Source organism: Macrobrachium nipponense, chromosome 13 (assembly GCF_015104395.2).
Source record: "Macrobrachium nipponense isolate FS-2020 chromosome 13, ASM1510439v2, whole genome shotgun sequence".
Lineage (NCBI taxonomy): Eukaryota > Metazoa > Arthropoda > Malacostraca > Decapoda > Palaemonidae > Macrobrachium > Macrobrachium nipponense.
Window position 1 is genome coordinate 21,529,374 of NC_087206.1, and position 17,500 is coordinate 21,546,873.

A 17,500-nucleotide genomic window follows, 5' to 3' on the forward strand; every position below is an offset into this window, starting at 1 on the left:
GTTCCAGCTCCCTCGTCTTAAGCCCCAGTGCTTGGCATGACAACCTAAATTTCACTAAATCTCCCTAAATGGTCTAAAGTGCCCCAGTGTTCGGCCTTGACTAGATATCCTCAATATTATAAAATCAATCTTCATCTCATGCACATCTATATTTCACAAGAGGGAACGTTTAGCTGCATATCAAGGCGATGACAAAACAGTACTGCAATGGCTTCGTGGAAGACCTTGGTTGCTTGGCTTGTACGGAAGAAGAGATGTCAATGCCAGAACGATCATTGGCGAAACGCTTCTCTCGGTAGCTTGTACAGGTGGGAACCATGACCTCGTGGAAGACCTGCTCAAGTTCGAAGGTATTCATCTCAACACGAAGACTGACAATGGGATGACTCCGCTCATGATAGCATCGAAGAATGGTCACCTTCAGTGTGTCCGGTCGCTTTTATCAGCTGAAGTCCAGGTCAGAAACAAATTCTGTAAATTTTCACTGAGTTGACACCATTTTCACTGAAAATTGAGGTACCTCTAGATTTTTATTTCACTGCTCTATACCTCTTTTTTTCCTGAAAGGAATTTCTTCCTGGTGAGAAAAAATATCACTGCTTTTATTAAGATTTTTATAATTATGCAAGTTTTGTTTCAATTTTAGCTTTTTGAAAAGTCATGGACCATTTTATATTCTTTAAATCAGTCATGCTTACTTCATATTGTCGCTAATACCTAATTACTATATTCATAGTAACATTCACTGTTTTTTTGTGGGTGAGTAAAATATGTAACGAAAAATTGAAAAGACAGACTTTTAGAAGAACTTAAGGAAGATTTAATATTCACTCTGTTTTTTATACTTTTAAAGCCAAATATTTTTTCCACATTACCTGTAAAGTCTAACTGTAGAATCAGGTTCTGTGTATGGATTACAGTGTTAACTAGATGATTACAGGTAATTTCTTGTAAATTGCTGTGTAAACTCGATAATTCCTTATGATTTGCAGTGTAAACTAGATGTATCTGCAAAAACTACTGAGGGGAAGACTGCTCTTGCTCTGGCAGCGACAAACCTGCAATGGGACATCGCTCTGGCCATTTTGGAGTCCTTACAGAACATTGATGCTGATCTCCCAGAAGAGGTCCTCCTTCTGGCTGCAAAGTCTAAGCAGTGGAGAATATTCGATAAATTTCATAGAAAGGGTTTCAGAATCACACCAAAGGCTTGGCTCAGTATTGCCACCACAGTCGCTACAGAGCAGGACTGGAGGAGTTTATGCGTTGTCTTTAAGTATTCTAGAAGCGTCTTTGTGGAGAAGGAAACGTTGCTTAGAATGATTCTTAATGCAGAGTGGGATGGATTATCGCACGTGCTTAGTAACTATAAATTCGAAAATCAGGTGATGTGTAATTTGCTTAGAGAAGTTGTTAAAGAAAGGCGCTGGGAAGGTGCTAAACGTCTTCTGGAAAATTACACATACTGTCACCAAACTGTTCTTTACAATCTAGCAGAAGCTTCCAAATCCAAACAGTGGCAAGGAGCTGAGATCTTTCTCGGATTTGTTAGTAAAAATGCCAGAATCGATTTAGAACTTCTTGAAAAGATCCCGCAATATTCAGAAAAGCAGTTGAAGGAATTCATCTACGCTAAAAACTACAGCTATGAAGTCATGAATGGTGTTTTGCTTGCATGCGCATGCAGTGTTGAAGAAAACGTAATGAACATGCTGTTTAATGTCTTTCATGTTCTGGAAGAGAATACTTTGGACAATTTGCTATATATGGGTGTTTTGCAAAACAATCTGAAGATTTTATCCCCACTTCTGCATTGTAACCTAAGCAATTTTACACACGATACTTTGGTAAGTGCTCATGATCTGGCCAAGAGATTGCAATATAAGGATGTTGTCAAAATTCTGTCCGTAGCCATCGATGAGCAGGCCAAGTTACTCCTCTCTTCAAGCGCCGTAAGTATGGTACTCTGAATGTTCGTTATGAATAACTAAAGAACATGAAAGAAAAGGATTCTCATACTTTCTGTTAGCACTTCATTTACATGCATACCCTATAATAATTCTAATATCAAAAGCTAATTTGCAACTGTTCAGGTTCATAGTTCAAGTACAGCTAATTTTATGTAGAGTAGAAGGAACAGAACAGCTTTTAACGACGCATAAAAATATTACCAAATTCATAAGATGACTTGAAGAAGTTGGGCCATGGGAGTTACTATATCTTTAAATTATATAAATATTACTTTTAGGTGAGTTTTGAAGGACGTGGGATGGACCAGGGCATAGGATTGTCTTTGCAACCAGCTATTCAGCAGATACAGGCAAGTAATCCATGTGCAGGATATTCAACTCTCATACCTATCTATCTTTATATATGAATGTGTCTGTGTGTGTGTGTGTGTAATATATTACTAGAGGAATTTACTGTTTTCTAATAAATATATTAAGATATGATGAAATTGGGGGAAAAAAGAAGAGTATGGGAAAGAAAACAGAATATGAAATGATGATGTTTGTAAACGGCTTATTGATGAGTAGTGATAGAGAAGATTGATGGCAGAGAATGGTGAAAGAATGAAAAGGAAACGAAGTAATGATTATCAGTATGGGAGCTGGACTAAAAGAAGTTTGTAGGTAAATAATATTGATGGTCATCTATGGGAGGCCCATAAATTATATACATCTAATAAAGCTATTGGATGGCTGTATGAAATAGTTGTGGATTATGAAATAGATGTGAATCTGAAAAATAGTCTTAATGCATTGGTTTCATGAGCGATTCAGTAATGAGAGGGCTAAATACTTTAGTGATTGCAGTTCTGTTTTTCTAAACCGCGCTTTTTAGGGATATTGTTGGCTAACAGTCACAAACACGTAATATATATATATATATATATATATATATATATATATATATATATATATATATAATATATATATATATCAAGCTGGAAAGATTTATCTGTAGATTGGTCCCCTTCTTTGGGGAAGGGGAATTACCTCATCAGCAGAGAGAGAGAGAGAGAGAGAGAGAGAGAGAGAGAGAGAGAGAGAGAGAGAGGGGGGGGGGGGGTAATTATGAAGATAAGAACCCATGTATAATTACATTCATTTATGTATCAAACTCATAACGAAGTATTCTTAAATCAAAGCAATACTATGAGTAAGTTACATATAAAATCTTAGGTACCTTTACGAGTGTTAGAGTACAGTACTTTTACCGACAAAATTGATTAAACATGGTTTTATTAATAAAAAAAACAACAACAATAGGGAGTTTAATACATGTAGATGATTTTTGAAACTTAAGAATCTGAGTAAAAAAAAGTGTCCTCATTTTCATCCCCATTATTTCAAACTATTTTAAATGGTTATAAGTCTCATTTTCTAAATAGAATGAACTAAGAAATTGTCAACATCCTTTCCAGCGTGGTCCGTTACAGCTATTCGTCCGTCGATCACCGAACCACGCCCCGACAGATGACGCTAATTGTGAAGTCAGCAACGAGGACACATACAAGATAACCAGCACCCCAAAAGGACTCGTCCTCATCCTGAATTACCAGCGATTTCAAGGGAGGCGTGAACTTCTGAGGGAGGGATCCCAGTTCGACGTCATCAACCTGATGAACATATTCAGTCAAATGGGATACGAGCCCCAAGTCTACTGGGACCTGACCGAAGACCACACCATATCGACGCTGGACTCCTTCAGGAACCAACAGCGTCTGAAGGACGTCGACTGCGCCATTGTCTTCGTCATGAGTCACGGCGTAGCGAGGCAGACTTTCCACACGTCTGACATGCAGTGCGTTACAGTTGACAAGATCCAGTCGATGTTTCTAGACAGCGAGTGTCCCTTCCTGGCGGGGAAACCGAAGTTATTCTTCTACAATTTCTGTCGTGGGATAGACGAGCCCCAGGTGACCCCTCAGTCTGACGCCGTCAGAGAGACTCCCAGGGACATGATGAACGTGTTCTCTGCTCCGGAAGGCTTCAGGAGTTACCGGTATGCGGAGGCAGGGACGCCCTTCGTCATGGCCCTTTGTCGGGTTTTGTCGGAAAATGCCTGTGACGATGATTTAGACGATCTGCTTAGGAAATTCAAGAAGGCTTATAGCACCTCAAGCCATGGCACAACTCCGGACATACAGGACCTTAATTTCGCCAAAAAATTTTACTTTAATCCAAGACAATGAAATCTTTATATAGCAGTATTCACTGCAGTTTAAGTTACCAAGTCAAAGTATGAAGTAAGGAGAAAGATGGTAGTTTTACTACATTAATCTCTTAAAGTAATCATGCAACCTGGAAATACAATAAACTCTTATCGTTATCATAACAACATATGAGTTATACCCAAATGCTCTGGAGGAAAATCACTCATAGATTTTGTATCACTCAGATATTTCGTACACGGTCGCATTGACATTTTCTAAACACATCCTACTTTCCTGTAATTCTAAAAGTTGAAAATTAAATATGAATGGAATAAAGTTCTATAACAAGAAATTATTTATTTATTTATTTTGTAATATACTAAAAGCCAAATACGACTGCTGATGGTCTATAAGTTCCTCCGAGAATGGTGGTGATTTTAAAACGAGAAAAGTCCCAGTTTCAAGTGTCGAGCAATGTGTCATATATTGCAAATTTGATGTATTGTAACTTCGAACGGATAAACCTTTTCAGCAGTAATACAAGGATTACAATGATCGAGGGTGAAGGTCTTATTATCTTCTTTCTTGTTTATTCCTTACTTTACCAAATTAAGTGAGAAAGAGTAAAATCCAGATGGATTGCGTAAATGTGCATCGTTTGTCATGGTTGTCTATATATAAACGCAAAGGGGTCACACACACACACATATATATATATATATATATATATATATATATATATATATATTATATATATAGATATATATATATATATATAGATATATATATATATATATATAAATATATATATATATATATATATATATATATATATATATATATATGCACACACACACACACACACACACACACACACACACACACACACACATATATATATATATATATATATATATATATATATATATATATATATATATATATATATCTATATATATATATATATATATTTCCAAAATTAGCAGGAGGCCACTCGGCAGAGTCGCACTATGAAGGCAATTAGGAACACAGGAATTTGACATTTTGACAGTTTATTTTACAATGTTTCACAATACGTTATTACATCCTCGGGGAATTCTACAATAGATACGAATAAAAAGTTTTTAAACCATTTTGAAAATTACAAAATTAAAAATAATCGCTATTTGCAAGTCAACTTAACAGGAAATTATCTTAAAACACAATGAGTTACGGTAAAACAAGGTACATTAAAAAAAACTGTACACTCAAAGCTTTATTGATTTTCAAAGCCCTTAACATACGAACAGGCTTTGTAACAAACGATTAATATATTTATATCTATTCTCTTGCCTTTTCGTTTTAATGATTAGGTCTATCTTTATTCCACTGAAAAGCCTTCGAGGATGTTTCTTTGAATGTTGGAGTTCGCCTACTTTTTGTGATAGTGTGAATTCTGTTGACAAATTCCTGGGCAAGTTTGTTTTGAGGGTCTCAGAGAACAATGAATAGTATCTTGTCACTTGCAGACTGATTGATTCCACCTGTGATAATGACTGAGAAATACTTGAGTAATCACTAAAACATGATGGAATAGGGTCATACAAACGTAGCTATACTCACGGTCTAGGTATACCTAAACCGTGGCTATACTGTGGTTTCCCATCTATTATATTACGTAAGAGCGAAAGGGAACGTTTTCTATTTTATGGAAACTATTTGCAGAAAACGAATATTAATAGGAAAGGCACTCTAAAATAAAACTTAGCAATCCTCCTCCCTGGTGTATGAGACAGTTTACATTTAACTTTCGAATCTTATAATTCTCAGATTAATATCAATGTAGGAAGTTGGGACAGGATTATCATGTAGTGGAAATTCATTGAAAAAGTCATGCATGTGTACCTTTTGAAGTTATATTGAAACCATAGGCTATCTAAAGCATATCCGGTGCCCATATATCCTAGCAGGGGGTAACATCGAACCCTAACCTTTCCTTAGCATAAACCTTGAACTAGAGTTCCGTTTGCCTAAACCTTGAATTAGAGCTCCGTTTAACGACCCGGCTGCTGGAAGCGCATTCGCTCACCAATCCTTTTCAACCAATGAAAATTCAAATGGACTTGACAGAAGGGTGAGGTTTACGTGCGAAAACATGGACTGACTGGCCCACCCTCACCAATAACTCACAGAAATTCATCCTCATCACCGTGCTTACTTTCAAAAAGAACAAACGAGTTCCCGACTTCTTTGGTGACCTGCTCACAAGAGACAACGTAGAAGTGATAGGCCTAGGTGCAGGTCGCAACATCATTTTAAGGTCTCCGGAAGAGGTTGTCGGGTCACTCTTGGGTGGATAAATGTTTGCTTAAAAGAATTTTTTTTTTCTCTTTTTCATTCAACCCGGAAGAGGCACGGTTTCATTTTCGCGATAAACCGCTCACAAATAATAACAAGTATTAAATTAATCTCAGTCACAAATACAGTCTGAGTCTGATACATGGCTCAATCGTGGCGGTTGGAAAGTGAAAGCATGAACTTTTTTTTTTCTTTTTTTTAAATCAAACCAGAGGCATATCAATCATATCCTTCTGATGTAAAACCTGAGCCTGCACAGTAGGCCGTCTCAGGCAAACCTTCATCTCTAACGATACAATCCTTTCCTCAGTTCTCCGGCTTCAACAGACGATGCTCTAGCTGTAATTGACACGCTGATAGCATACGAAATATATAAACGTCAAGACGAATTCAATAATCCCAGGCGAATTAGTTACAGAGTTTAAACTTGCCTCCAAGGGCTTTCATAATGTTTATCGAATAATCTATGAATGAAGTTAAAACCTCCCAGTCGCAACATTAACGTTGTGCATGCGCAACCGGTTCTGCTTATCGAATGAGATGAGCTCCGGCCGCCTGCGCTGCCGAGAAAAACTGTGCAGGTTGTTCACATTAACGTTCAGATGACTGTGCAGGCATAACCTAACGTTAGTGGTGTTATGTATGCAAGACTTTATGTAACGAGCGCGGGAAATCTTAGCTCCGCAGACACGTTCAGTTCAAAGCTATTGCCCTATGTTGCATAATGTGTAAATGTTATAAGTATAACCAATTATTATTGTGTTAGTATCGAGTCCGACACAGAGGCTTCGATCTTATAAATTCTACCTCATGTATGCAGGATATGATTCCTTATTGTGTATCGAGCTTCGATGCTCATATGTTTGTTATGATTCTATTATATACGCTTATTGTATTTTGTATATTAAAACTACCCGCCTTCTTCAATGTAGTTTAAGCCAATAAACACCAGCAAGAAAATATTGCTTTATTATCGCCCTTCATCCCGGAACCTCGGCGACGAGAAATGGAATATTACATCCAATACTAAAACACCATCTTTCCCTCTACCTACAGGTAAGAGTGAAGAATTGTCGTATGGTCATATAACTAAAGCAGACCCAAAATAATGACGACAAAACATTGGCGACGAGAAATGGAATATTACATCCAATACTAAAACACCATCTTTCCCTCTACCTACAGGTAAGAGTGAAGAATTGTCGTATGGTCATATAACTAAAGCAGACCCAAAATAATGACGACAAAACATTGCGACGCAGGTGACGAACTCGTTGCAGCCAAATGGAGCCTATAGCCTACGCCTAATCTCCTAGCCAAGAAGCGGAAGACGACGACCCCAAACGGATGAAGTCTACCCGAAAACGAAGAATCTCTACCTAGATGCCTTCATCACACTCAAACCAAGCAGCGCTGTGCCAAGTCAGGAGCGTTAACACAAAAAAAAGGGTTGGTTTTGAGAGTAAAAGTGCAACAGGTATGTCTATGCAAGAGTAGCCTACAAGGTAGAAAGAAAAAGAAAACTTCCAAATTCCTAGCCTAGCCTAAACTTCTTAGTATCACAGCAAAAATGCCGATAGATGTCCAAAAGTTAGACAGCTTTAGCATCGGTGATGATCCTAAATCAGTGGGTACAAGATGGAAAAAGTGGATAGGCAGCTTCCAAATTTATTTAGAAGCACTAGGGAAAATAAACGAAAAGCAGCAGAAGGCTTTGTTACTTCATACTGCAGGTTTAGAAGTTCAGGAAGTATTCAATACTTTGAATCTAACAGGTGATTCATTGCAGGACGCAATTGAAGGGCTCACAAATTATTTTGCTCCTCAAGCAAATAAATACTTTGAACGTTATCAGTTCATAGAAGCATCACAGGAATCAGGTGAGACAATAGATTCTTTTGTAACCAAGTTAAAGAAATTAGCTTCAACTTGTGAATTTGGAGATCTAGAAGACAGGTTAATAGAACAAATTATAGTAAGGAGTAACTCGCAAGAGCTTAGAAAGAAGTTGCTGCAAGAAAAGAAGTTAAATTTGCAAAAAGTTCTGGAAATAGCAAGAGCAATAGAAACAGCTAATTACCAGTCCAATGTCATTGTAGGTAAGACTCATAACAACAACAGTAGCCAGGTGAATCATGTAGCCTATAAAAGGAGTTACCAACATGCAAAGAAAGGGCAAACAAATGAAACGAGTAAGCCTAGCCCAGGTATATCCAAGTATAACAATGGTAAACCTAATGCATACTCACAGAAAGGTCAAAGTCACATAGGGACACAAAAACCTCAAAAGAAATTGTGCTTTAGATGTGGTAAACAAGATCATTATAGCAATGATTGGGATAAGTGTCCAGCGTCAGGTCAGACATGCAATAACTGCAGGAAGCGTGGTCATTTAACAAGTCAGTGTAAATTTGCTAAGCAAAAGACCACAAAACAGATCAATAGAACCGTAAATTCAAATGACTGCTCTAGCTCAAATGAAGAAAGTGTACATAAGACCCACAGAAGTAGAACAATTTGCATTTCACATTAATTCTGTGAACAAAGACTCACAAGAACGTCTTATGGCTCAAATAGAAATAAATGGGAAACTCACACCCATGCAAATAGACACAGCTGCAGATGTGACAATAATTTCTGAAAGAGTAGCACAAACGATACCTAACCTAGTGATAAGACCTTCAGACAAAGTGCTCAAAAGTTATAATGGTACAAACATAGAAGTAGTTGGTTCATCACAAGTGAAAGTTCAATACAAAGATCAAGAGATAGGTAAGTTACCATTGACAGTAGTCAAGGGTCAAGGACAGACATTATTAGGATTAGATTGGTTAAGATGCATAAAATTAGATTGGCCTAGTATTCTAAGGGTTACAGGTACAAAACAAGAACCAGCAGAAGAAATTTCATTAACTAATCTTCTATCAGATTACAAAGAAGTATTTGAAGACAGAGTAGGAACAGTAAAGAATGCACAAGCAGTCTTAGTTTTAAAGGAGAATGCTACTCCTAGATTTTCTGCTCCAAGACCAGTTCCATATGCATTGAAAACAGCTGTGGAAACTGAAATTAGATGGTTAGAAAGTGAAGGTTCATGGGAAAAGGTAGATTATTCAGATTGGTCTACCCACTTTAGTTCCAATTGTTAAGGACAATGGTCAAGTTAGGTTATGTGGAGATTACAAGGTGACATTAAATCCACAATTGCAAGTAGCACAACATCCATTGCCAAATCCTAAAGATATGTTCGCAACTTTGTCAGGATGCTCAGTATTTTTCTAAGATAGATCTTAGACAAGCATTTCAACAACTATCCATGGATGAAAATTCCCAAAAGCTATGTACTGTAAACACACATTTAGGGCTGTATCGTCCAAAAAGACTTCCCTATGGTGTTGCTAGCAGTCCAGCAATATGGCAGCAAACAATGGACAAAATATTTGCAGGTATGTCAGGAGTATTCATTTTCATTGATGACATATTAGTCGCTGGCAAAAACAAAAAAGAGCATAGAGAAAGGTTACGTGCAGTTCTAAAGAAACTAAAAGAACACAATATCAAGGTCAACCAGAGTAAATGTATTTTAGAGGTTGACTCGGTTGAGTATTTAGGCTTTATTGTAAATGGTAAAGGTATTCATAAGACTCAAGATAAGGTAAATGCAGTGCAGTCAGCAAAGTTACCAGAAAATGTCAAGGAATTGCAATCATTTTTAGGTTTAGTAACATTCTATGGTAGTTTCATTCAAAACTTAGCAACAATTGCACACCCATTGTACAATTTGCTGAACAAAGATGTAAAATGGAATTGGACAAAGGAATGTCAAAATTCTTTTGAAAGAATCAAAGCAGAAGTGACATCACCCACATTCTTAGTACATTATCAAATGGATTTGCCAGTAAAGTTGGTTTGTGACGCCTCAAACATAGGATTAGGTGCAGTACTAGCACATGTAATGCCAGATGGTACAGAAAAACCAATAGCTTTTGCCTCTAGGGTATTGAACAAAGCAGAGAGAAATTACTCACAAATAGAAAAGGAAGCATTAGCACTAGTGTATGGAGTGAAAAAGTTCCATATGTATCTGTATGGCAGGAAAAGGTTCACATTAGTTACAGACCACAAACCATTATTGATGATTTTAGGTCCAAAGGCAAGTTTACCGACGTTAGTAGCTGCAAGACTACAACGTTGGGCAATCATATTAGCGGCATATGATTACAACATAGAATATAGACCAACATCTAAGATGGGTAATGCAGACGCTTTGTCGAGATTGCCTGTAGACAAAGCACCAGAACAATATGAGGAAAGTATTCTTTTGATTTCTGCATATAATTTACCTATTACAGCTAAGGAAATAGCACAAGGTACAAAAAAAGACCCAGTACTTTCAAAAATAATGCAGAGTCTAATAACCGGCAGAGATATTTGTGAAGAAGATGCCAATTGTAAACCATACAAAGAAATTTGGAATGAATTGAGTGTAGCACAAGAATGTATTTTGAGAGGATCAAGAGTAGTGATTCCAAATGCATTAAGAAATAGAGTTCTATCAGAAATACATGCAGACCACCAAGGTATTGTCAGATCAAAGTCAATTGCTAGAACTTATGTTTGGTGGCCAGGTGTTGATAGGGACATTGAAAATTTGGTTAAGAAGTGTATGAATTGTGCATTACAACAAAACAATCCAAAACCAACACGAATGCACCCATGGGAATTACCCAGATACCCGTGGCAACGTATACATGTAGATTTTGCAGGTCCATTTTTAGGATACTCATATCTAATATTAGTAGATGCATATAGTAAGTGGCCAGAAGTTATACCAATGCAAACAACTTCATCGGTAGCAACTATAAAATCACTCATGCAAATCTTTGCAACGCATGGTTTGCCAGAAAGAATAGTGACAGACAATGGCCCACAGTTTACTTCACAGGAGTTTAAGGAATTTCTGAATGTAAATGGTATACAACATACATTATCAGCAACTTATCATCCATCCACGAATGGTGAAGCAGAAAGATTTGTTCAAACTTTCAAACATAATATGAAGTGTAGACAAGCAAATTCTGGTAGTGTAGCATCTCACATTGCAAAGTTCCTATTATCCTATAGAACAACCGTACATAATACTACAGGTGTAACACCATCTTATTTGTTGATGGGGAGGAGGATCAGGAATAAGTTAGATCTAATGTATCCAAGCTTGCAGAGTCAGTTAGAACAGAAAGGTTATGATCAAGTAAAAAAACTTCCCTATGTAAGACATTTCGCTGCTTCAGGTTATGTCATGGTAAGGTCATACAATACACCAGAAAAATGGGTACAAGGAGAAATTGTCAGGAAGATAGGTAATTTACATTATGATGTTAATGTCGGTGGAAAGATTGTAAAACGTCATGTTGATCAGTTGCAGTCATTTAGTACAAATCATACAGAAGTACAAGTTTCAAATACCTCAAACTTAAATAACTCAGATGTGCAAACTGCTCACCAAGATGTTCAAAATCATGCAACAGCTCAGAACACACCTATAGTACTCCCTAACAGAATGAGTAGAGGAAAACCTCCTGAAAGATTAGATTTGTAAATGTGAGGAACAGTTGTTTCTTAGTCACAGGTAAAGGGGGAGGAGACTGTTATGTATGCAAGACTTTATGTAACGAGCGCGGGAAATCTTAGCTCCGCAGACACGTTCAGTTCAAAGCTATTGCACTATGTTGCATAATGTGTAAATGTTATAAGTATAACCAATTATTATTGTGTTAGTATCGAGTCCGACACAGAGGCTTCGATCTTATAAATTCTACCTCATGTATGCAGGATATGATTCCTTATTGTGTATCGAGCTTCGATGCTCATATGTTTGTTATGATTCTATTATATACGCTTATTGTATTTTGTATATTAAAACTACCCGCCTTCTTCAATGTAGTTTAAGCCAATAAACACCAGCAAGAAAATATTGCTTTATTATCGCCCTTCATCCCGGAACCTCGGCGACGAGAAATGGAATATTACATCCAATACTAAAACACCATCTTTCCCTCTACCTACAGGTAAGAGTGAAGAATTGTCGTATGGTCATATAACTAAAGCAGACCCAAAATAATGACGACAAAACAAGTGGCATCCTTAACAGTAGACCAAGTTTAAAATTCCGCCGAGATGTACGAAGATAAAGGCCGCCATTAACGTTCAGTGAACGTTCGAGGCGCCTTAAGGTGAGTTGCGCAGAAGTCGATTTTCAAGCCCCCGCGCATGACGTCACATAGTTCACTCATCGGTAACGTGTTAACAGGTTGATACGAGGTTTCCCAAATTTCTGGAATAGAGTCCGTTATTGGCATGGTGATGTGTGCCTTTTACGGATGCTGTAACACAGAAAGGGAAGCGAAAAGGTTAGCTTTCACAGTTTCCTTAAAGATCCCGAAATGTGTTGGAGGAAGTGGGTGACCGGTACACCTGGTGAAGTGACCACATAAACACCAAAAACGTAAGTGTGTTCGCTTGATTTTCAACTAAGGACGGTGAGGCTCACTATCACTAAGGGGTTGTGAGGTTCATTTTCAACAAAGCGATTGCGCAAGAAACCTCAGGCATGAATTGCTTAACTGCTCCCCTGCAAATACCTACAAGGAAATTGAAGGATGATGCCTTACCGAACCAACGTTCTCCTCTGCATGGCTGTGCCACTATTGATTCAGGTATTTAACATCTTGACTATAGTTTGGTTTAGTCTACCTGTTACATTTAAAATTGGGTCAATATATTACCTGTAGGCTTACATGAATACTTATAATCTTCCTTTCGATTGCGAATGCAAGTAGGTAAACCATATTTGACTGCCCTAGGCCTAGACCTATGTTTAATTAAGAATAACGGTAAAGGGCATATAGTACTATAAGTAGTCAAACACGAGAGATACATTTTGCTGAACTCGTTTTCATGTGCATAAAATGGGCCTATTATTTGTCGGGCAAAGGAAAGGGACAGTTATTTTAGAAAAAGAAATGAGAGGAGAGCGTTTTGCACAACCGAGTGAACCATGGTTTTATAAAAATTAAGTCTAGCAATTAAAGAGTATATACTGAATGTTATATCTTCCATTCGATTCCTAATGCAAATAAACCATATTGGAATGGTTAATTGTTATAAGATTGAAATTAGGCCTAGACGTAATTTTATTGAACTTGTTTTCATGTGCATAAAATGGGCTATTATTTGTCGGGCAAGGAAGGGGACAGTTATTTAAGAGAGAGAGAGATGAGAGGAGAGGTTTTGCATAACGGAAGGAAGTATATGTTTAAAAGGATGATTCAAGCAATTAAAGAGCATATGCAATATTTAACATCTTCCATTCAATACTTGATGCAAATAAACCATGTTCACTGGTTACGATTGACAAAACTGTAACCAACCCTAGACCTATTTTTGTTAAGAATAACTGCGAAGAGAACATGATAGTCAACACAGAAGAGAGAAAGGGTAAAATTTTGTTAGTAGCCTCTTGTTTTCATGTGTATAAAATAGCCAGTTATTTGTTTAGTAAAGGAAGAAAAATATGAAAGAGAGAGAAAGAGATATTTTCTTGCATATAAGTAAGCCTATTCTATTTAGGGTTTAACAAGATGTATATGTATATATATATATAATATATATATATATATATATATATATATAATATATACTATATATGCATACATACATACACACACACGCAGGAACGAGGTATGTCTATTAGATAACGAGACTGATGACCGTGATTCCACCTAGTAAACATAGCAGTTAGAACCAGTCACAACTGCATGCGTGGTAACTTTGAACATGTCTGAACCTGCATGAAAAGCTGCAACCTATGACATTCAGTTGATTGTGAGTCGCGTGTTTATTTATTAATTATTTATTTATTTCAATTTGGCATAAAAACTGCTAAGTTTAAAAGTTGAACTAAGAGTCAATTTGAAATTGTGTAAAAATTGCACACAACACCAACAGTGTTCCAAATGGTTAGTACAGCTCAGGGGAATAACTGCCAGTCTCGGGCAGGTGTGTTTGAGTGGCACAGAACGTTAATTCAGTGCTTAAAGGGACACGTTTTGGGTCACTTGATGTAAAAAAAAAAAAAAAAAAAAAAAAAAAGGATGTGTTGAAACAGATAACAGAAACTGATTTCTTCTATGCCTTCGATAATTGTAAAAGAGGACTGCTGCAATGTATTTGTGCAAATGGGGAGTATATTGAAGGGGGCATGCATTAAATTTGTAATACATAATAGAGAGAGAGAGAGAGAGTGGCATAAATTTACTCTAATTTATTTTTTTATTTATATGGATAGGCTTTTCCAGTCTTACGTCGGAAATGTCAAAGTAATAAAACACGCACATAGTATATATATATATATATATATATATATATATATATATATATATATATATATATATATATATATATATATATATATATATATAATCAAGACAAAATTTTACACCTTAGATAGCAGGGTAGGTTTCAAATCCGTCACCACCTTCCCCCCTCCCCCTCTCACTCCACGCCCCCTTCCGCCTTCCCTTTGTAACTTATGTGGTAACTGCTCGACCCTTCTAGACAAATTTGGCACTTGGCCATCATTTAACCTAAGTCAGGTAATAGGGTAGGTTTCAAACCCATTCCCCTTCCCATTCCCCCATCCCCCTGCCATTTGTAACTTTTGTGGTAGCTGCTTGACGATCTAGACCAAATTTGGCACATGCCATCATTTGACCTAACTTAGGATAACAGGGTTGGTTTAATACCCGTAACCCCTTCCTGTCTCCTTCCCCCATCCATCTTCCCCCTTCCCTTTGTAGCTTATGTGGTAACCTCTTAATCAATGTAGAGAAATTTTGGTACTTGGCCATCATTTTGGGCTAACATAGATAACAGGGTAGGTTTGGCACCCGTAGCCCCATTACCTCTCCTTCCCCCATCCACCTTCCCTATTCCATTTGTAACTTATCTGGTAATTACTTGACTGATCTAAACAAAATTTGGCACTTGGTCATCATTTGACCTAATTTAAATAATAGGGTAGGTTTCAAACCCTTACACCTTTCCTTTCTCCTTCCCCCATCCATCTTCCCTGTTCCCTTTGTAACTTGTGTGGTAACCGTTTAACCTACCTTTAGACAAAATTTGGTCCTTGGCCATCATTTGACCTAACTTAAATAATAAGGTAGGTTTCAAACCCATATTCCTTCTCTTCTCGTTCCCCCATCCATATTCCCCTTTCCATTTGTAACTTATCTGGTAACTGCTTGATTTATCAAAACAAAATTTGGCACCTGGTCATCATTTGACCTAACCTAAATAATAGGGTAGATTTCAAACCTGTATCCCCCTCTTTTCTATTTCCCCCATCCACCTTGCCCTTTCCATTTCTAACTTATGTGGTACCTGCTTGACCGATCTAGACAAAATTTGGCACGTGGCCATCATTTGACATGAATTAGATAAAATGGTAGGTTTGAAACCCGTACCACCTTCTCTTCTCCTTCCCCCATCCACCTTCCCCCTTCCCTCTGTAACTTATATGGTAACCGCTTTACTGACCTAGAGAAAATTTGACATGTGGCCATCATTTGACCTAACTTAGATAATAGGGAAGGTTTCAAACTCGTTCCCCCTTCCACCATGCCGCCCCTTCCCCGTTTCCTGTTCCCATTGTAACTTATGTGGTAACTGCTTGACCGATCTAGACAAAATTCAGCACATGGCCACCATTTGATCTACTTTAGACAATGAGGTAGGTGTCATACCCATAACCCCCTTCCCCTAAAGTTAAAACTTATATGATAACTGCTTTACCCATCTAGACAATATTTGTCACGTGGCCAGCATTTGACCCAATTTAGATAAAATGGTAGGTTTCAAACCCGTACCCCCCTTCTCTTCTCCTTCCCCCATCCACTTTCCCCTTTCCATTTGTAACTTATGTGGTAACTGTTTGACCGATCTAGACAAAACTTGGCAATTGGCCATCATTTGACCCAACTTAGATAAGAGGGTAGGTTTCAAATTTGAAACTCTGCCCGTTCCCCCTTTTCCTTCCCTTCATCCCCTCTTCCCCCTTCCCTATTTACCATATGTGATAAATAAACTCTATTGGTTTATCATACCTAATTTCAGGTACTAGATAGACTAGAATTATGTTAATGAAAATGGTTTTCTTACATGTGATTACCTAACAATTCTTTATCAAGGTTTGTGTTTAGGTTTAGTGCTGTGTGTGTTTAGATTTAGTTGGGATAGGTTTAGCAGGGGGCGCGTTTAGGTTAGTGGGGGTGTGTTTAAGTTGGGGGTTGTTCTTAGGTGTAGTGGGTTTGTTTCAGTTGAATATGGTTGTGTTTAGGTTTAGGGGGCCGACAAATGGGTCAGTCACCACATTGATATATGGATAAAATGGACAGTCAGCGCAGTAATACCTGGATAAAAGGGACAGTCAACACAGTAATACCTGGATAAAAGGGACAATCAGTACATTAATACCTGGATAAAAGTGACATACAGAACAGTACTGCCTAGATAAATGGGACAATCACCACAGTAATACCTTTGAGACAGTCACCACAGTAATGTCAGGATAAAAGGGACAGTCACCACAGTATTATGTGGATAAAAGTGACAGTCAGCACAGTAATACCTGGATGAAAAGAACAAAGAGCACAGTACTACCTGGATAAATGGGACAGTCGCCACAGTAATGACAGTCACCACAGTAATGTCTGGATAAAAGGGACAGTCATCACAGTAATACCTGGTTAAAAGGGACGGTCAGCACACCCCTAATTAACTGAAATGCCCCCTAAAACCTAAACATACCCCCACTAAACCTTAAATACACGCCACCTACTAAACATATTCCCCCATTAAACCTAAACACACTCCTGGTAAACCAAAGCACACCCCTACTGAACCTAAATGCACCCTTCTCTAAACCTAAACAGACCTCACACT

The 17,500-nt window shown here is 37.6% G+C and overlaps 2 protein-coding genes across 3 annotated transcripts in view; both read left to right on the forward strand.

Annotated features, from left to right (window-relative positions):
* LOC135225682 (caspase-10-like) overlaps positions 1 to 4,734 on the forward strand; it is a 5,708-nt gene extending 974 nt beyond the window's left edge. Inside the window, exons 2-5 of one of the 2 annotated variants that reach the window (XM_064265028.1) lie at positions 161 to 457; positions 993 to 1,952; positions 2,249 to 2,320; positions 3,428 to 4,734. In XM_064265028.1, the coding sequence (XP_064121098.1) occupies positions 161 to 457; positions 993 to 1,952; positions 2,249 to 2,320; positions 3,428 to 4,198 (2,100 nt within the window). In that variant the 3' untranslated portion in view covers positions 4,199 to 4,734. The remainder of the gene's footprint in view (positions 1 to 160; positions 458 to 992; positions 1,953 to 2,248; positions 2,321 to 3,427) is intronic. The other variant, XM_064265029.1, reaches the window with a different exon arrangement.
* Positions 4,735 to 9,642: 4,908 nt separating this feature from the next.
* Positions 9,643 to 12,640, forward strand: LOC135225684 (uncharacterized protein K02A2.6-like). Its single transcript, XM_064265030.1, has 2 exons — positions 9,643 to 10,567; positions 10,598 to 12,640. The coding sequence occupies exons 1-2, from the start codon at positions 9,813 to 9,815 to the stop codon at positions 12,093 to 12,095; spliced, it is 2,253 nt and encodes a 750-aa protein (XP_064121100.1). The 5' UTR covers positions 9,643 to 9,812; the 3' UTR covers positions 12,096 to 12,640.
* Positions 12,641 to 17,500: the final 4,860 nt, after the last annotated feature.

Bases quoted from the DNA above. Each gene is read 5' to 3' on its own strand.
- LOC135225684 (XM_064265030.1), top strand. From the start codon at position 9,813: ATGGATGAAAATTCCCAAAAGCTATGTACTGTAAACACACATTTAGGG. The intron at 10,568-10,597 runs GTTCCATATGTA...TGGCAGGAAAAG, and splicing joins CTAGTGTATGGAGTGAAAAA to GTTCACATTAGTTACAGACC.